Source organism: Cryptomeria japonica, chromosome 6, assembly GCF_030272615.1.
Source record: "Cryptomeria japonica chromosome 6, Sugi_1.0, whole genome shotgun sequence".
Classification (NCBI taxonomy): Eukaryota; Viridiplantae; Streptophyta; class Pinopsida; order Cupressales; family Cupressaceae; genus Cryptomeria; species Cryptomeria japonica.
The window spans coordinates 653907796-653929180 of NC_081410.1; the positions used below are offsets into that span (position 1 = coordinate 653907796).

Genomic DNA, 21385 nt, shown 5'->3' on the forward strand with positions numbered 1-21385 from the left:
GCATTAAGATCATCGCTTGCTTGACTGATCATGAGGAACGCGAATTATTATGAATCGCTTAATCACAATCCGTTAACATGAAAGGGTGTGACCGGTGGCAAACACCATAATTCGATTTTGATTTTCTTTATTATTTACTGTTAACGTATATACTAATAGTTTATCTATTATTATATATGTTAACATGTAATCAATTCATGCATCGGAATTATGAAAATGTACAACCGGCGTTACAAGAATAAACAAGATTTGACCCAAAATGCTCCAAAATATGAGTGATTTGTAGATGCCAACAAAAACCCTCCTTCACACTATTACAAATCTCACCTTTGTTGCCCAATCTAGACCAAATAAAGGGAAAAATCAACATATTTATAATCTTTGAACACAACACCAAATGAAACTACAAATACAAAAATGTCAATAACCCCTTGAATTTCCAAAAGACATGACCAAAACTTAAACACCAACAAATCTTTAATACCATGGAAGGTTCAACAAGAATGCATTATTAATTGAATTGATTCATTTTGTTTGGCAGTATATATAAATATGTATATACTAAGTTGCCGGTTTGGGTTCGGGTTCGAAGAACCGGTACGGCCAAATTTTGAAAAGGGGTTTGGGTTCGTTAGTACAAAAACATATATATATATATATATATATATACAGCCTATAAGCATGAATTAAGATTAGCATGTCACATAGCATCATATAAACAACAAAACCAACATAAACTTGTAATCATAGCATCATGATCATACCATAATAGCATCGTATACATCAAGTTTAATATCAAAATGATAAAATATTCAAGTATCATTGTTTCAACTTTCGACAATTTAAAGTTTGATCATCAAATGGATTCTCTAATTCATCATCCTCATTCTCCTCCTCCTCCTCCTCATCACTGACATTGACATTAGATGAATCAATGCCAATGCCAATGCCACTTACACTTGCACTTGCACTTTAAGTTTTCTCGCTATCTGAGTCATCAAATGCAACAAGTTGAGAAGTGAAAGCATCCAAATCAGTATGCCTGGCTCTATATCCCACATCTTCGTTTCCCCTTGCTTGTAGTCATGTTGCTTGTGTGAAATGAGCCAAGTTAATGTTTTAAAACTCACTTTTAGAGTTATATTTTAATTTTTGATGTGGTGGAATTCCAAAATTAAAAAAATTGCAAAAAAAAAAAAACATTTTTGGGTTGTCCGACCCCTAGGTTCAACCTGGGTCCTCTTGGGTTCAACCTGGTCCGAACCAGGCCTGTGAATCACAGACCCTGTCCGGACCCGGACCAGTACCAGGGGTCTAGGAGGCCAAACCCAATAACCTAGTATGTCTATATATATATATATATATATATTAGTTTAGTTTTAATATTAAAAAGATAGTTTTCAAGAAAAAAACCCAAATTGAAATAGGTTTTGAAACTAAAATAACTATTACAAAAGAAAAAAAAATATCCTAGCTAAAGAGTTCACATAAATTTGTATAGCCATGTCAATGACAATAATAACCTGATGAGGATGATGTTGGATATAAATACCTTTTTGCCACCAAAACATACATAGCAAATTCCAAACTGATCACCATCCTCTTGAATTCCTTCACACTTCTTACCTAAGAGTATACAATGCCATCCTTACCCCATTCACAAAGAGTGGAAATTTGAATAGCCTCAAGTCAAATGAAATTAAGAGTGCATTCCAAATTATTCACGTTCAACTTATATATACATATATATATAAATATATACATATATATGCATATATGTATATATACATATGTATATAAATATATACATATACATATGTATATATTTATAAACATATGTATATGTATATGTATATATTTATAAACATATGTATATATACATATATGCATATATATGTATATATTTATATACATATGTATATATACATATATGCATATATATGTATATATTTATATATATTTATATACATATGTATATATATATATATATATATATGTATATATATATTACCACCCATTCTAAAAAGGGCATGTATCACCTTCTTGGCATACAACCTAAGGATTTTACAAAAAGGCCAAGCGAGCAAGGCGAGACTGCCATGCAATAACCAAATTATGTTTACTAATAGATATTTTTCTTTTATCTATACATTATATAGGACGTTGCTAAACATTATCTTTGGGCTTGATTGCCTTACAGCCAAATGAGACATTAAGGCATTTGACCAAACCAACACATTGTAGCAAGAAATTGATAGCCTTATTTGCCTTTGCCACAATGAAGTGCTCTAGATTTTTAAAAAAAATTGTAGGGGGCATACAACTTCATTGTATCCATTTTGGGGGGCATCGAGCCTATCCTTCACTAAGAGGAACTCTTGTACAATTGCCACCTCCCAAAACAAAGCTTGTGGACATTCCTCCACTTCCTAGACAACACCAATGGAAGCCAAGTCATGAAAATTATACAACTTAAAGTAGTGCTCAAAGTAAAGTATAGCAAGTTGCCAACAAACTGGAATTTATCAGCTTTTTTCTGACTGACTTTGACTTAGCGATAGACAATTATTGGCCCAAAACTTCAAAGTCCTACAATCTCATTCTATAGTTGATTTCTACTGTCAAAATAAATGAAAAACTAAATTCAATGATTTCGAGTAGAAAAGATACCCACGCCATTAATAAGAACAGACATTCATAAAATACAATGCATGCATTTTTACTCTAGCCATAATTGTGTGAGTTGCAAGCCAAAAGCAATCCATTCAGTAACAGCTGATTCTAATCTCACCTCTCCATCAGATCCCAGGGCCACTGTATGATACTTTGCTGCAGAAACTGCCATAAAACATTTTCCTTTTAGAGCCTCGACAGCACGGGGAACATAATTTGATGCAGAATTGGAAGTGCCATAACCAAGTTGAGCTTCTCTGTTACACCCCCAAGTATATATTTCTCCAGGCTCGGTTACTGCTGCACTATGCTTATTTGCTGCTGCAACTGCAATGACTCTTGTCTTGAGAAAACTAACACGGCGAGGTGTTGGTTGTGTATCAACTGCAGTATACCCCAGCTGACCCTCTGAAATGAAGAAAGAAAGAATAATTAAGCCTTTTGCTCTGTGTACTAAGCAAGTAAATGCAACTTAATTCAAATTTAATAGCTTCAAAGTATGCATAGAAAGTTGGAAAGCAACAAATTTATTCAGTCTCTAGAATCAGACATAATTTCTAAAAATGATTCAAATTCTTGTAGAAAATAGCATATACGAACATTTGAATTCCTCAATCACAAGCTATGTTAGCAAAATCCTAGATTTATGATTCACCATATTTATAACATATCTAGATTGAATATGACCTGTATACTTATCTGGTTTGTATCTCTATTACAGATACATATTATAGTGGAACAAAATCCTCAACCTGAAGGATGACTCAATTTATATGGAACATGCTTGTCAATTTTGAAAGATTTCCATTGGCAATGATCACAAGGCAAGGGGACCCCACAAAGCAAAAAACACCTGTAAATGATGTTAGTGCCAAAGCGGAGAAGGCTGACCCTTGAGCTGTGGCACATACACACCAAAGCCATGCAAGTATACTAGCAAAGAATCCAGTGCATGTAGTGTCTTATGAACCTTGTTTCCCAAATATTATCAATGTTGAATAAAATAAAATGATGTTTGGAAGGTTGTGTCAAGACCAAAAGGGATGTCAGTGATTGATTCCAAGTGACTGTACAAGGTTAACATGAAGTGGACAAAAGCCTAGAAAAGCACAAGGTTGGATTCAATGCACCAAGGTTCACCTAGAGGGAGAGAGTTGACTATAATGACAGCTCTACTACAGTTCCATGATCTACTTCAATCAAGGTAATTATGCATCTTGCATCTTATTTTGATTGGTCATTATATCAGATGGATGTAAAGGCAGCTTTCTAAATGGCAAAATAGAGGAAAAAGTTAAAATTATTCAAAATGGTAAGCAAAAAAGATTTGTAGATTGCACCATGCAAAAAAAAAAGTAATATTCAAAATACACAGGGTTACTCGAAGTAATTTTAAGTTCATCTGTATTGGCTTATATAAGCCATTCCTTTGGCCAACCAAGAAACCTCTTGAACAATTTACATCCCAAGCTTGTACCCAATCATTTTTGTTAACTGATGTGTTATCATTCATGAATTCATCCCATGACTTTTAACCATATTCCATGGAGTTGCATTAATATATTCCAAACCTGTAATTTCTTTTGGCATGGTTTTCCTTTTACTTTTTGTAAAACAAAAAAACTCTTACGTCACCTATATTAGAGCAGAAAAATTGTCTATTGCTCCAAAGGACACTTCAAAGAGATAAAACAGAAAACGAGTCCTTCTCTTCCACATATGATATCCACCAATTTGCTTGGTTCGTAAAATATCACAGCTTCTTAAAAAAAATGTCAATGTTCCCAACAACATAAGAAGGCATTGATAAAATGCAGCTTTATGTTCACTATGAATTCCATACATATTAGCATCCACTTATGATTCCATTTTCAATATAATGATTCCTCCATACCTGAATGTTCACCCACTTTATATCACACTTGTCCCTTTTCCTTGTTAGTTTTAATTAGGGTGAAGAGCGGATTCCAATTGCCTAAGGCAACATTGGAATCCGCCCTTTAGGGCTGGGCCCTTCTCACACACCACTCTCCAATAGGGCCGACCCTATAACTCACACCTCATGATATGCCTCTCACCCAAATGAAACGTGTTAAGGGAAAAGTATTAATAAAAAAATATTTATTGCAAGCCGACCTAGAGGTCTACCACCAAGAGAAAGATATATATATGTGTACTTCAAGATGAAGTATGTTATTCATTTTAGAACACACATCAAAAGACAAATTCTGTCTGCAAGTAAGAGGTGCGAAATACATCAGTATTAAGGCAAATATCTTCAGCAAAGTGTGAACTCCATCAGCTTCTCTCCATTGTTATATCTGCTGTTAGGAGAGTGTGAATTCCACAAAAGTGGTGTTCATTCATGCAAACATTAAGGCGAATTTACATCCATTAGTCTGCTCCTCATAATGTGAACTGGCAGTTGAAGGAACTGCTGTTCTGAAGTTGATCACAGTCATCAGCTGAAGACATATATCATCCATCTGCTATTCAAGGACAAATCTTTGGTTGCTATGTATACCTACTGGTCGGTGCAATAAAAGGCAGATCTGAAACTTGTTAAGAGGCAGATCTGAGACCACTGGAAAGTTGAAGATGCTATCAGCCCTAAGGATGAACTGAGATAAGTATTGTAATCAGAATATTATTCATAATCCATAATCAGATCTGAGGATCTTTTCTGGCTGGGTTTTTCCTCCTAGGAGGTTTTCCCAGGGTAATAAGTGTCTTATTCAATTTTGGTTATGTCTTTGTTTGTTCCTAAATCTGAAACTTACTAAATCTAACAGCAAACTATCTAACTCAAAGGTTAATTCTGTTTTCTGAGTTTTCTATTAATCTGAAAGTGTAAAATTTAACATTCCTAACTACCTGTCATTGCAAAAAAAACCAAAAAAAACACTAGGCACATCCATCATATAAAACAAAATTGAATTCTTACCCAATTAATGACTTCATGTACTGATGTTTTAATGCTGCACACTTCAGATTTCATTGCACGAATCTACTACAAATGCTTTGAACACCCATGACATGGCTTCAAAGTTTGAAGAGATTAAAGTGATTTCACTAGGCCTGTGGAAATGGAGAATAAATACTTCTGGATAATATCTCCATTCATGAGTTCTTAACCACCCTTCATCTCCCAAAAACTCTGCTCTGATACCATATTGAAAATGGTGAGCACAAAGGTTTGCAGATTACACAATGAATTATAAAAATAACATGATATCTTCAGTATCCACAGGCTTACATAAAATGATTTTACGCTCATTTATATTGAGTCATTTAATATAAGCCATTCTTTCAATCACCCAAGTAACCTCCTAATAACTACCATTCTAACAAACATTTACTTATTAATTATGACCCACTATCACTTATTTTATAATTTACTAAACTAATACCAATATACTAATAATGTAACATTTCCAACATATATCAATCAGCCTAAGGGGTTTGAGGTGCATGATTCAGAAACTGAAGTCTTCAGGTTGGTTGAAGAAGACCCTATACTGGCTGAAGCAAGCATGATGTGCCTAGTCCCTCATTAACAAACACTTGTTGAACTTGGGCTTCAGCAAAGCTGTTGCAAATCCTAACCTTTACTATTTGTTTGATAAATTTATCCTTAGTTTTGCTTCTACATGCTGATGAATTAATCCTTACAGGTAGCAATGAGAAGCTCATAGCATGGTGCAAGGGTTAGTTGGCCTCTAAGTTTAATAAGGACATCCAACTTATGCACGATTTTCTGGGTCTTCAAGTGTGGCAAGGCACATGTGAGGTCTTCCTTAGTCAAGGAAAGTACACCATAGAGATTCCAATGAGATTTCAAATAATTGATTGTATGCCACTATCTACTCCCATGGTTCTAAATGTAAAATTGGCTGTGGATTCCAATTCAGAATCAGTGGATCCTTCGGTGTACAAGCAGTTGATAGGTTCTATATGTATTTGGTGAATACACAACCTAATATTTGCTTTGGAATGTATACAATGAAATTGGTTGAGCTGAGGTGAATCAGTAAACTATTACAAAGCATGTACTCTAATACTTGAAGGGCACACTTCATTCTGGTTTGAGATATGATGGAAGAGACTAGTTTATGGAACTACGCCAGTGATACTCGTACTAGGAAAGGCACTTCATGTTTTTGTTTCGATTTGGGGTCAGGTATGATATCATGGTTCAGCAGGAAGCAAGCAGCAATGGCCTTGAGTTCAGCAGATGCAAAGTACATGACATCAATCTGCTAGTTGCAAAGCTATCTTGCTTCACAAGTTGATAGCAAAAGTGACCAATCAGATGTTGGAGGTAACACTTTGTACTGTGACAATCAGGGTTGCATGGGGCTCTCTAAGATACCAATGTTTCATGATCGCTCCAAGAAGATAGAAATTTGGTGCCACTTCCTCCAAGATATAGTTCAGAAAGGAGCAGTGGCACTTGAGTATGTGCCCAAAGTTAAGGAGAAGTTTGAGATGTTAAAAGAGATACTTGGATTTATGGAAAAGACTTTCCTTGCAAGTGGGAGTGTTAAACTTTTTACCTTGAGTTGCTTGACTAATGTTCTCACAATGATGGCACAACAATGACAACAGCAGACCAATCTATGCACAACAAGAGATCAGCATGTAGAGGGCATAGCCATATTTCAGAATAAGGTCCAACTATGTTGGGATACTTCTCTGAGACTAGTGCCCAATTAACTATTTGAGACTTGGGTAATTTGGGGGTAAAACATAGTCTCAACTACTTTGATTGGGAGTTATTAGATGTTAGTCTAGGTTGATTGATTAGACAAACTAGTTGATTAATCAATCAAATCTGAGTGTCACTTCACTGAGTTGTAAGCTTAACTTTGAGATTGACTTGATACCTCACATAGTTTCTTATCTATTTAAAAGTTAAAATGCACATATTCTAATTCTAATAATGAATCATATAGAGAGTCTCGATGCACTTGTCTCTAAGTTGAATTGTCAATGCTCTCGCCAATTATAGATTGAAACTGATTATCACATTCTCCATCACGACCAGATCTACTGTCTTTACTCCTCCCAAGAGATGGAGACCAAAGAACACTACATTTCAAATGCCCCATTTTACTATGAGATCCAAGGAAGATTTCACTACCTCTACAAGGACTGAGGCAACAGTCTACCCAATTTCTTTAAATGTTCACACTAGCAGCACTGACTCCTTTTCATCGTGAGGCCATCACAATCTAACATACCCTACAAAGGGAGGGAGTCTAGAGCCTCTAGAGCCCCAATGCTCATCACCTCTTTTTACCAGCCAACCCAAGCAATAGGCAGTACAAAATAACCTTTAGAGACCAACAGTTCACATATTAGAACTGATTGATCAGTTAAGTGGTACTTTCTCATACCACACCATTACTACTCAAATTCCCTAGCTTGCTCCCCCTCAATGTCAAGGCTCTACTCAACTCAACCCCATTTCATCAACATGGATATACTTACAAACTCCCCCTCAAATCACATAGTCAAAATCATATTACGAACATCTTTTCTACTACAGGAGCTACATCAGCCTTGGATGTTTGGAAGGATTCTAGAGGAAGTACTTTGATTCCTCCTAGGTTAAACCAACATGGCCTTCCAACCGTGGATACTCCCCAGTGAGCATTATCTCTCACAGTGATCAATGATGGCTCAGATGACTACTCCATTTCAGACACAGCCAAGGATATTCAATGAGATTTACTTCCAAACTTCACCAGCACATGCTTTTGGGGCCCTTGTTTGCCCCTCATTGTTTGTTAGTGCCATGGTGCTTGATTTTGTCTTACGTAATTTTTTTATTTTGATTCTAGGGTTCTCTCTTCCTAGAACTTTCTATTGTTAACTGTTGTAACCTTTAGCCCCATTGGCATACTTTTGATCACATCTGGGCATTAAAATTATTTCTTTCTTTTGTAAAATTTCATTCTAGCGCAATGTATTTCTTTTCAGATTAACAAGAAGACAGTTGCAGGTTTGAGAATTCAATACTGCATTTTAATGTTGTTCACATTTTCAGCAGTATGTGTTTGTTGATTAGCATAGTCAGAGATTACTGTTTTGATTGGAGTTTCCATACTTTAAGCTACGAAGTTTTAAGATTGAATTTTTTGAGTGCTGAATCTACTTAGCATGGTCTAAAAATTAACAAAATGCACAACAGGTTAGCTAGGATGCACGTGCTGGTGCTGGGGGATTAGCATAGGAGAAATCTCATTGTATTGTGATCATTATTAGTTAATACAGTGAGTAGTACTGTTTTGCTGAGTGTTTTCCAAAAGGAATTCCCAGGGTAAATCATTGTGTCTCTTTGAGCATACCATTGTTTACTTTTTGTTACATTTAAGGTTCTATTAGCATGATTTCTCTTGTAAAAGTTCATCAGGTATTGTAATTATTTCCTTTCAAGGAAGTAGCTGTTTAATCATGACTTATCAAACAACCATTTTGAGGTGCCATCTCAAATACAATTTCACATATGGTAAATGGCATACCAAATTAAACAGCAAACCACAAGTTTCCAATCATATTAATTTGCACTAAGTCTGAGTCTGATGAACTCCTCGTGACTTTTGGAGCAGCATCGCCTATTTAATTATGATTCTCTTGTCCAGCTCAGCAATCCCACTCTTAAATCTCTTGCACACACAGAATGGAGGGAAAGAAAATAAAACAGGAGCCTGTGTCAATGGAAAGCAAGGGATATAATCTGGCTGTTGATCCTTTAAATAATTTCCTGTTAACAATTGAGATTTCTTTACTAATCAATCTGACAATGGTTCTCTTATTATTAATATGCTGGAAAACACCAATAGAGCTGTAGGTTACTAACAGCCCATGGCAATGATCATGTGCAGATTTGCTGCCAAAACTAACATCATACAGTGAACAGCATGGTTAAGGTGGACTTTGGTCAAGCTGTGCAGCAGATGAGCAACATTATGGATGCAGGCAGCAGGACGGATAACCAAGAGACAGAATGGGGCAATCAATGTTGAAAGCAAGCTCAATAAATAACATGTCAACCAACAAAGGTTGGGCACGGTGTCTGGTACTGAACATGGTCTCATCTTAAAGGTTGATGGTGTAGCTTCTTGGCATATTGACCATGCGAACTTCATTTGGCAGGTCCAATGCCTTCCTCTGCTTCCATAAGTGGTTTCATTAGTAATCATGGTGTCACTTTGGTATCCATATCCTGTGTTTTAATGAATGAGACGTCAAACTGTATTTTATGGCATAGTTTTTCTTAATTTAGGATGGCATTGCTAAGTGGATGTCTTGTAATCCAGTGTATCCCTAAAAGTTAGATCTCAAGTATTGTTTAAATCAATGAAGCAATAGTCTGCAAAAAATAGTGATTATACCCGATTAATCCTGAATCTTGGAGCTAGCCGATTTATTACCCGAAAAAATCCCGATTCATGAAAAAATTGTTGACCAAGCGTTGACCCAATTTTCAGAGATTTTTTACATTTAAATCACGTTAAAATCATGTTAAAAACCCCAAAAATGACAAAAAAGAAAAAAATCATTGTAAAAACTTGCAAAACCCTAGAAAAACAAGTGAAATTACTGAATTGATTAGAAATAAGGTTGGTCTGAGACAAAATCAGAGTCAATGTGGAATCAATGTTGAAAAAGCTTGTTATTTTGGCCATTTTGGGGGGGTTCATCATTCCCCACACTTGTTCAAACCCACGAGCTCAACGACCCAACAAAGGTAGAAAGCCCATGAGTTCAATGACCCAATAGGGGTTTGAACCTTGGTGGCTACCTCACCAATGGAGTTTTTCTCCCACAACACTAAACGTTCAAAGACATATTTAATATATGTAGATATAGATATATGATTTTTAATTTTTAATTGATATAGTTAATTTTTGCTCAAACAAAGACATACAATTCATTATGTGAGCAATATATCTAAAGTGCTCCATGAAATAAATCTGAATGATAACAAACAAGCTTACATAGTTGTAATAAAAGAGCCTCCAACACACAATCATTAAAATTTGTCTCTACCTTATATAGTAGTTGCAAGCTAGGTATTGCCAAAATAGTAGTTGCAAGCTAGGTATTGCCAAAACCAGTGGCTTGCTAATCTTTTACTTCAGCTAAACAAATGCCTTTTGTTGAATTCTACCCTATATAAAAGACTTACCAATTGCCATCAGGGAATATAAAGCATTGCAACTATGGAATGTAATTTGATAAGCTTTCTCAAATATTGAACTACCCCTAGAAAACTCCTTGCCTCAATCACAATGAAAATCTTGGATCACTTCAAAATGGCTTCCACTTTTGTTAAATTCCTAACGATTGTTGGATCTCTATCTAATAAATTTTGATCTCAGCTACTTCATAGACTTAGCTAATCTTTGATCTCAGACTTAGACAACTATTTGGTGTATTTGCTGACTACCCTTTGAAAAAGTTAATGAATATTTGCCTATGTAATCAGCAATATGAATATAAACAACAAAAATCTATTTTCTACAATTCATGGGTTAAACTCCTTGTCTCAATCACAATGAAAGTCTTGGCTCACTTCAAAATGGCTTCCACTTTTACTAAATTCCTATCAATAGTTGGATCTCAATCTGATAAATTTTGATCTTAGCTACTTCATAAACTGAGCTAATCTTTGATCTCAAACTCAGACAACTTTTTGGTGTATTTGGTGACTGCCCTTTTAAAAAGTTAAATGAATATTTGCCTATGTAATCAGCAATATGAATATAAACAACAAAATCTATTTTCTATAATTCATGGGTTAAACTCTATTTTATTTACTCTCTATATCTCTATGCTATGGAAATGCCCTTAAGTTTTTAAAAAAAAGTAGTTTGTGTCTATTTTTCTACAAATTTTTACGATTTTTAAAATCCAATTTCTTACCCATTTTTTCAAAAAATCTTATATTTTTGGTTTGCTGATTTTTTCCCCAAATGATTTTTGATTCTATGATATAAAGCAATTGCAATTGTGGAATATGATTTGATAATATTTCTAAAATATCGAAGTAACCCTAAAAAACTCCTTGCCTCAATCACAATGAACACTTCAAAATGGCTTTCACTTTTACTATTTGTCTGTTAACGTTTGATCTATGTTACTTCATAGACTTACTTAATATTTGATCTGACTTGGACAACAATTTGGTGTATTTGGTGACTGACCTCTTAAAAAGTTAACTGATTATTTGCCTATGTAATCAGTAATATGATTATAAACACCAAAAAATTATTTTCTACAATTCACGGGTTAAACTCTATTTTATTTGCTCTTTATATCTCTATGCTATGGAAATGCCCTGAAATTATTTTAAAAAATAGTTTTTTTCTCTTTTTCTACAATTTTTTATGTTTTTTTAAAATCCGATTTTTTTCCCGATTTTTTCAAAAAATCTTTTACTTTTGGTTTGCCGATTTTTTCCCTAAACAATTTTTGCTAACAAAACTGAACACAATGATTTCCAGATTTATGATGCAAAAACGAGAACCCGTAAAACCAATCTCGAAGAATCTAATGGATATACAAAAGTCTAGATGACAGATCTCTTAGTGGTGCTTTTATTTGACCAAGCTTTGGACATACTATTCTACCTGAAGCTCTGTAATTTAACATACAGCATTCAGAGGCAGGTCTGCATATTTAAAATTTGTTAACATAAATGTTTTTTTACTGTATCTATCTGTGTGTGTGTATAAATTAATATACGTGCATTGTACATATGTGTGTGCATGTACATGTATTGCAATTTTATTTGCATGTCCAAAAAGCTATAATTATTAATAAACAATTGGATATTACCTTAAAGACAGAAAATTTCATCTCCATAATGCTCAAATCATTAGCTTCACAAAGCATGTACCTTATGCCATACAATGAGAGAAAACTAGAACTTCAATTAACACAACTTAGTAGTTCCATTATACTAAAAGCAAAAGAGCAACTGCCAAGAAACAAGAGCTTCAAAGTGCATGTGATGTTGCTGATATATAGAGAATCAAACTCGAATGCAATCCTTACCTCTGTTAGATCCCCAAGTAAACACTTCCCCTCCCTGGGTGGCAACGATAGTATGATGTTTTGCTGCAGCAATTACTTTAACACGGCGTTGTCCAAGCCCAAAAATCAGTTGGCGTGGCGTAATTACTGCAGCTTGACCACTGAAATATCGTATGTCCAATCAGAATCTTAATTTTAAAGCATTGTACAAGCTACTGGTTAAAACTAACAACGAAGTAAAGAGTTGAAATTAACAAATCTACTTCAATCTAGACGCCAGCATTTCCAACTGAAATTAAATTCATCTTTCTGGTCTTTGAAATCATAGAATTGGGAAATTATGGAAGACAATGGACCATGTTATAACAGTTGACACACTATATTACCAGAAGCAAGTGTATATGAAGCATTCAAAAATATCAAATTTATGTATTTCAGAACAAACACAAAATCCTTAGGTACTGGCCTTAATAATCATAAGAGTTAAAAACTGATCAAGGATGCCATGTCCCCTTTTCAAAGATAAAGAATTAATAATAATATCTTATATTGGACCTGAAAATTTTATATTTATGGGGCAACTTAATGATATTATTATAAGTAATTTGAAAAGTGTTTTTTAAATGCTTAATTATAAAAAGTATTTTTAAATAATTAGGAGGGAAATTTTAATCCATGGGCCCAGTTTGAAAAGTTTTTAAAAGGTGGCACTTGGCTTCATTTGGCATCTAGATTTTATTTGGCATTCTTCACTTGGAGCATTCATATTTGAATTCACAACCGAGAACGAAACCCCTTGGTTGTTTGGAGGTTTGGGAGGACGAAAAACCTCATTTCCTTCTAGGGCATCCTTACATAAGGGTTGCCTTGGAGTTAATTTTGAAGGGTTTGCATCAAGTTTTCCAGTTGGGAGAACAGATTTGCAGCTGTTATAGGTGTAATTTGGGTGGATTGTTCCAAGGAAGGCACCTGATAATTATGATTGAGCACGGCTGATTTTTGCCACCAAACTGCACATTACATGCCTGTCATCTGCAGCTGCTTCACATCAACTTCCGGCAGCAGCCACTCCATTTGTGTTCTCAGTACCACAACCACGGAGAAATCAGAGGGCTGTTACCGATTGGCAAGGAGTTAAAATCGCAGGGGATTGTGAGAGTAGTGGCAGATCCAGGAATCGCTACCATCCCAAATCTGATCAGAGGTTTAGAGCTGAACACAGACCAGACAGGTCTGATTCATCAACTGCCACTCCTCATTTCAAGGGTGAGGACTAAAGATCCCAGCAAAAACCCATCAGATTGTAGATTTTACAGCTTAACTGTAGGTCTGATCACAGCCTACAACTGTTCCTTAGAAAATCAAAAATCACTGCTTATTTGTAAGTGCAGAATTACATTCATTCGGCATAAGCTAGGGTTTGTAAATCAGCCCTTATTTTAATGTAATGAAGTTCAGATCTAACCATGGAGACTTTTTGAAAAATTGTTGAGAGTTTGGTGAACTTGATTTTCAATTTCTAGTAGTTGTTTTTTTTCTTATTTCCAAATATTTGAAAAAATACGAAGTTACCAATTCAGGTACGGATACAGATAATGATATAAAAGCAGCTGAGAGCAAATATAATCTTGAATTTATTTGGTTTATGACAGACTGAAAGTAAATAAAAATAAACGTTCATAGAGTGGATTGCATAGATGCAGCAACTGATCTGATTAATGATGCTCAATTAGGTCTTAAAACCCTCAAAAAATATTGACAATACCAGATCCAGTCATCAAGTTAGTAGGACAGCAAAATATAGTGATAAATAATGCCACTATAACTATTGGGAGATCTCAGACCTGATTACTAATCAATATGATTACCAGTTGATCAATAAGAAATCACTAATAGTAGTTTCACATCCTTGTGACAGTATGAAGAAATCAACAAAAATAGAAATAAAGATCAGATTGCACCAATGATGACAGGCTGTGTATTTATGACAATTGCAATTTGAATAGTAGTTTGGGTCAGATCACACCCCTTATAAAAGGTTGCAGCATATATGAAATTGCAATTTAAATAGTACAGTTTGCAGCCAGCACTATTTTATTAATTTGCCCCAAAATTAGGCACAGCAGATGATGAATAATCACTGAAGACCCAGCCACCTGGGAAGGACGCTGGAGGAATCCAAGGGGAATCAGGCTCGGACCAGGACCTGGGTAGAATAAGAATCAGGATCCAAGGGTTTTAGTGAATAACTTAGAAAAAATACAAAACAATCACATATTTCCAGCCATTCTAGTTCAGGGACATTACAAAGGGAGATGACAACGTAGAGAAGGACAATTTACAGCTCAAGTTACCAGACGTGGAATTGTAGAAGTAGTGCAAATTAAGTAGTTTTCCAAATTTTGGGATTCAAAAAATTTGAAACACACACCCCTGCATGTCTCGATATATAAATATGATGTTGCTAATATTGTCTTATTTATTGATGAAGCTTGCTGAGGTTCCTAAGAAGTCATCTCCCAGACTCCTAAACTAGCAAAGTAACTCACAAGCCTCAGGAAATCTGTTTTTACCAATACTGCGTAGTGCCAATAAAGCTATATATATTCCAGAATTATGAAATTCTCTACACAATCAACCAAATAATCCAAGTTCAAAAGATCCACTCCTAGCCCACAAGATGGTGAAATGGTTGAACTGTTTTATATATACATTAACATGTGTGAATGTTGTATTCTGTCTACCATTAATATCAACTAGCCACAAAACATCAAGATTTTTGAGTGCATTGTCTGAAACTGGATCTCCCAAGCAATAATAAAGGACTCCGTTTTCTGATGTATTAACTAATTGTTTTACCAGATGTCTTCCACAATTTTGTTATAATTGAAAAGACAGTGAGCAATTGCACACCTCAATTAATTTGCTTTGGCACTGCACAGCTTTTATTGTGTGGCTTTTGAATGATAAACTTATTTGAAATGTACATGTCAACAAACATTATGGCGATTCCCCTTTCTTCCAATGGTACAACTAAACATTGATAACAAAGAATATATGGCAGAAACATTACAGTGAAACTCTAATAAAACATATCTGTAGCATACACAAATTCAATGTTGGACGCTAATATAGATATAAGATGATAAACTTTAGTAAACTAGAATAAACAAAAGAAAGGAACAAACATTGCTCTGACAAGAGACAGTTAGAAAAAGAGAACAAACAATTTTAAATGTGTCACACCTGTGAATATCAAAATCAGGGTGGCCTAGTCGACCACCCCTCCCATAGCCCCAGGTGTACAATTCTCCCAATGCAGTCACGGCCACACTATGGAACTTTGCAGCAGCAATCGCTTTGACAAATAGGCCTTGAAAAGCTTCCACCTTGCATGGAAACTTCTGAATGCGAGAATTTCCAGTTCCAAGCTGATAATTGGCACCATTTCCCCAGCTATAAAACTCAGTGGCCCCTGAAAATTGATAAATCAAAAGATATGGTTAGTATTGAAAATTTTCATGGGCATTTCAATTAGAATTCGACTGTTTTGGGATTTGACCTGTTGTTTGTATTTGTAATTCATCTTTAAGATTACCTTTATGAAATGAATGAAACTGTCAAAATTTGCCTTCTCAGACAACAGCTTACCTTCATTGTTCGTTTCAAAGACCTGCTGCACTGGACCAGAAAGCAGATCCACGGGAGTCCTTCCTTTTGAATCCTCCAATGTAAGAGAAGCACCTGCTTCAATCAGTACTCCAGCCACTGCAAGATGTCCAAAATGGAGAGCCCTATGCAAGCTACTCCATCCCGATTCCCCATCCTGAGGAATATAGGAAATTCATGAATGAAAGACAGATACTATTAATTTGATTGATAAATATAAAGTCATGTGCATAACAAATGGCACTTCATTATGTAATGTCCCCATCCTAGTCAGGGACATTGGATTGAGGAGTTAGCCTATTTTTGGACCCTTGTAGGCTAACAATGTATGGATAAGGGGGGTCAGTAATGCATTATCTTGAGGAGTGGTCTGTCTATTTGTTCTAGTTCAGTGTTGAGTTCAGTTCTGGTCTTCGTTTCATCAGTTTCTGACATTATAGGTGAGGATTTCCTAATTTTTAGGGAAAAACTGCTAAAAATAGACATGGTCCTATTTTCATTGGCGTGGCGAACTGTGGCCCCAGCTTCTGATAGATTCAATTTCCGAGCAATAATGAGGGAGATGAGAATTTTTAAGTGGTTCTCACAGGCATTGATATTTTAATGAAATATTAATATAAAATCACAAAATGCATCACCTAAATTTATTTAAGTGAAAAATTAATACCTCCTAAGCTAGGCGTTGTTTTTAGGGTTAAGTTGGGAACCCTAAAAGCAAGTTATGATTTTTAAAACCCTAATTGCCAGAAATCGTACTTTTTGGGTATTTAGGCAGCCAAGATGGAAATTAAACCTCATCCATTGATATTGAGCATTTGACATTTCTTCTGAGCACTTGGCTATGGCGACTAGGGTTTGGACCTGTTTTGGAGAGCGTGCATTCTTCAGAATTCAATAGCTTTGAGATTGTGAAAGATCAATCGAATTGTTGCAGCTTGGTTGGATTCATTCAGAAGTCAAATTGAATTAAATTGGGGCAGATTTGGCTTCTTACAAGGCAGATTTGTTGTAGGTTTCCTATTTACTATTTTGTTGTTAATTCCTCTATGGTTTGGAGGCTTCTTTTCCCAAACACACAGCTTGCTCATTTATTGGCGCCATCTTCCACTATTTGGGTGTCTTAATATTAAATAAGAGCAGATCTGAATTGTTTCAGAATAAAAAATCAGAACTTTGTAAGTTGCTGATTGAATTCTTTTAATTCAATAAATTGGCTAAGGACCTACGGGTATGCTTCTAAATTCTCCAATTTATTGTTTCAATTGATTAATTTCATGTATTATTTCAATATGTGTTGAAAATTAAAGAAACTCCCTTCTGCAACTTTTGTCTATTTCTGAAAGACCATCTTAATAATCAAAATTACAAAGAAGATCTACAAATTACAGCAGGTTGAAGAGTTGAACCAGCAAGGGTTCATCACACATTACTACAAGTTTTTTAATTTTTTGCAGTGTTTATGCTGGCCTACGTGTTGTCACCATATAAAAACAATTGTGGATGATCAAAGATGTGTGATCAAGGAAGAATTAATCATGGATTTGTTATTATAGTGGCATAAACATTTAATCTTTCCCTTTCTTTTTCTTTTTTTTAACACTTTATTAAATTATTTTTGTTTCATTGTTACACAACATTGCTTTGAATAAAACCCATAGTTGCACACAAACTAACAAGTTGGAAGATATTTAAGAGCTCAATATTGCCATGCATATGTTTAGGAATTAAAAAATATAACTCAAAACAGAATAGTTATACGTGTTTCCTGCAACATGCTTATTTTCTATTGTTAGTTATCTTGGACAACATTTAGTAAAACATTAGTATGTGTTTCTGATATGAAGTAGTCAACATACCCTTGCATCTGGATCAGCCCCAGCAGCAAGCAATCTCCTAACTATTGGCACATGATTCCTCCAAACTGCAATGTGAAGGGCAGTAGACCCAAATGTATTTCTTATATCAATGTTTCCACCATTTTTCTTTAGTGCCAGCAATGCAGGCTCTAGGTCAGTGATTGATCCATCTCTAATAGCAGACCACAAATCTTGGAGTTGAATGCTTGATGTCAGCCGACGGGAAGTTTGCTTCAACATGGTGACCCCAGTATGAGGACTTGAGCTCTCCATTAATATATCAAAAGATGCCCAACACAGGCAATCCCTTAATACACTTCCTCTTTAGAAATTCTGAAAAATTCTGCGCTGCTGAGTTTAAGCCAAGTTAAAAGTGAAGCATGCAAAACTTGGACAGATTGTGTATAAATTTTTACCAAGTTCCTCTTCACACGTCAGCAGAGAAAGCCACAGTACACCAGACCAAAATAACTTTTAAGTAAACGTTGAATTTTTTGATAATTTCTCTCAGAATAGGAATGATCAAGGACTAAGAAACGATAGGTCCGTCTTCATCAATGTCTTCATTATGAAAACGGGGTAACACCAAGAGCCATTTGCAAATCCTCAATCTATGACAAATTGCATCATTACATGTTGACCATCTTCTACCACCAATAAAAGTTAAATGTTGCATTAACATTACACCATACAAATCCCTCTAGTCCAGCTGTCCATTAAAAAAAAATCTTATATCACTCTCCTGCAACAGTCAAATAATCACACACATGCATATTCACAAGATTAATAGACTCGATGTGAATAAAAGTATTCAAACTCGCCGCATAATTTACAGAATAAATATACAAATATTAAGAGAATTACTAGACTTGATGAGACTTTTACGGAACCTGTGTGCTACAAACCAATAATATATAATGCACAGATGTTGCTGCCATTATGGTTAAAAAGCAGTATAGAGGAACCCAGAACGAATTTGAAATATTAAATAATAAATTACAAAAACAACACTGGTCTTTAATAGTTTATAGCATGAAAGAGTAAAAAGAGTCCAAAAAAAGACATCAGAACACTAATCTATAAAAGATCATATAGAAAGTAAACTGCAGAAAGTATGCAAATAAGCCATTTAGATATTCAACATTCTGATTTCTCTGATCTATAAATTATGGAGCATCTAATACCCAAATTCCCCATATAAATGACATTGTAAAATCAACTTAAAGAATGGCACACGAATGCATTTTATCTCCTACATGTCAGCAATCAATAGAAATTTTCATTTACCATCCAATATTGAGAAAGTCCGCAATTAAATTAACAGCCAATTGAAATGAGTAGGGAAGAAAAAATGCAAGAAGCATTCAAACTGAGATGATTGTTTTCGTCATGCAACAAATTCTCTCCAATCATCAACTAAGGGCAAGAGCTCACCACATTTCTTAGCTAAGATCTACAAGAAGTAGATTCACATAAACAAGAAAAAGGCAAACACATTTTTAGAAAAATGCACTGTTGGATTAATCCGTACACAACTCCAAGTATTTTATAGGAAAGTAGAATTTAAAATTTTCTCAAATCCAAAAAAACTAACCACATTTTATATAAACTGCAAAAATTATGATGATCAGTTAATCTGATTCTTACCTTGAAGAGCTAAACAAAAGGTTTAAAAATAGGCCATAAACTTTTCCCTAGTGTTATTGAACCCATTTCCCAAACAAAATCGCACCTGAAGGAAAATGATTGGCTGAATTTCCATTGACAATGACGGTGGCTGTAAGACTCTTTTGAGCTTACTATGTGGACAAAATCTCAGATCTCTCAAAATTTCAGTCACATTTTTAAGGGGAAAAAAATTTTGGGACACAAGTTTGTTGGCAATTTATTTACAGAGATCATGGAATTCAAACATTACAGCAAAAAAAACAACCCAGTAACAAACAAATCCGTGCAGGCACTACGACAAAACCCTAAAATGGCATTTCATTACATGCTTGACAACAACTACTTTCACAGCCCAAGTAAATATCAATGAAATTTTTCAACAAAACCTAACCACCATGAATGCAAGGAAATCTCAAAAGCTGTCCAACCCAACATCAACAGAGAGAACGGCTATTGGTGCTTACCAATTACTCAAACAAGCAGCAATTTTCTCGTACATTTCACTGCAATTGAGAGAGAAAAAAACGTAAAAACAGCGTACATGCATCAAAAATACAAATTCGCGTCGAATGGGAGCAAACAGAGACCAAAACTTTCAAAGAAATATTAAAAGGGTATCCGAATATCAATAAAGAATATGCCAATCTGAAACTGTGAATGTGATTTTCAACACCTGGCTTTTCCAGCTTGTTCCGCTCCTTCGACCATGTGTACTAGAAAAATAATATTCTCCAGGATTCTGCTTATTTTATTGTGCTTTAGTGAACATTACATTTGTTTGTATTTACGTGAACCCTCTTCCACGTATATAGCTTTTTTGTAATTCTGAAATTCTTCATGTTAGGCTTACCTTATTTTTATTCAGAAAATTTCTGAAACAAATAACTACTTCATGTAAGCCTCGATATTATTATTTTCAAACTCGGGTAGCTGGCATGTTGGGCTATCTAACCCAGGTTACTTCAATACTCTTGGAGAAACCGCCAAATTTGACAGCTTTAGAAGGGCCAAATTTGGCGGTTTTAATAGTGATCTGAACTTGGATCGAACGCCAAATGTGGCAGTTTTTATAGCGGTTGGATCTTTGGCTTTTGTTTGGCGTGCGTGCTTTTCAGTGTTTCAACTTCAAACATGCCCGACGTTCTCTGTTAACAATTTGTGGAGCCACATTTATTTTGGAAAGATTGGGTCTCCATCAGTTTTGTGCGCTGAGATTCTCAAGTCAAATCCCACTTATTCGTGGAATCTAAAATATCTCCCACATATAAATAGAGAAGGGAGAAGTCAAGGATTAATTAAGGCTGTCTCCCATAGAATGGGGATTCAGGTGTGAGGTGTGAGAATTGTGTGGACGTTTTGGATTGTATTTTATGATCAATAATCATAAGTTGGGATAAATGAAAAGAGCATTTAGAATACTAGTGGCAATTGTATCAAAAAAGAGCTGCAATTGTAGTTGTATAATATTAATT

At 35.1% G+C, this 21385-nt stretch overlaps 1 protein-coding gene across 4 annotated transcripts in view; it reads right to left on the minus strand.

Annotated features, from left to right (window-relative positions):
- LOC131033198 (uncharacterized) overlaps positions 1-21037 on the minus strand; it is a 76597-nt gene extending 55560 nt beyond the window's left edge. Inside the window, exons 1-7 of one of the 4 annotated variants that reach the window (XM_057964353.2) lie at positions 20587-21037; positions 20378-20416; positions 18246-18954; positions 16372-16546; positions 15967-16195; positions 12742-12881; positions 2792-3081 (exon numbers count right to left, since the gene is read on the minus strand). In XM_057964353.2, coding sequence (XP_057820336.2) covers positions 2792-3081; positions 12742-12881; positions 15967-16195; positions 16372-16546; positions 18246-18518 — 1107 coding nt within the window. In that variant the 5' untranslated portion in view covers positions 18519-18954; positions 20378-20416; positions 20587-21037. Of the gene's footprint in view, positions 1-2791; positions 3082-12741; positions 12882-15966; positions 16196-16371; positions 16547-18245; positions 18988-20377; positions 20507-20586 lie in introns of those variants that run through there. The other 3 variants (XM_057964350.2, XM_057964351.2, XM_057964349.2) reach the window with 3 other exon arrangements.
- Between the last annotated feature and the right edge of the window lie 348 nt (positions 21038-21385).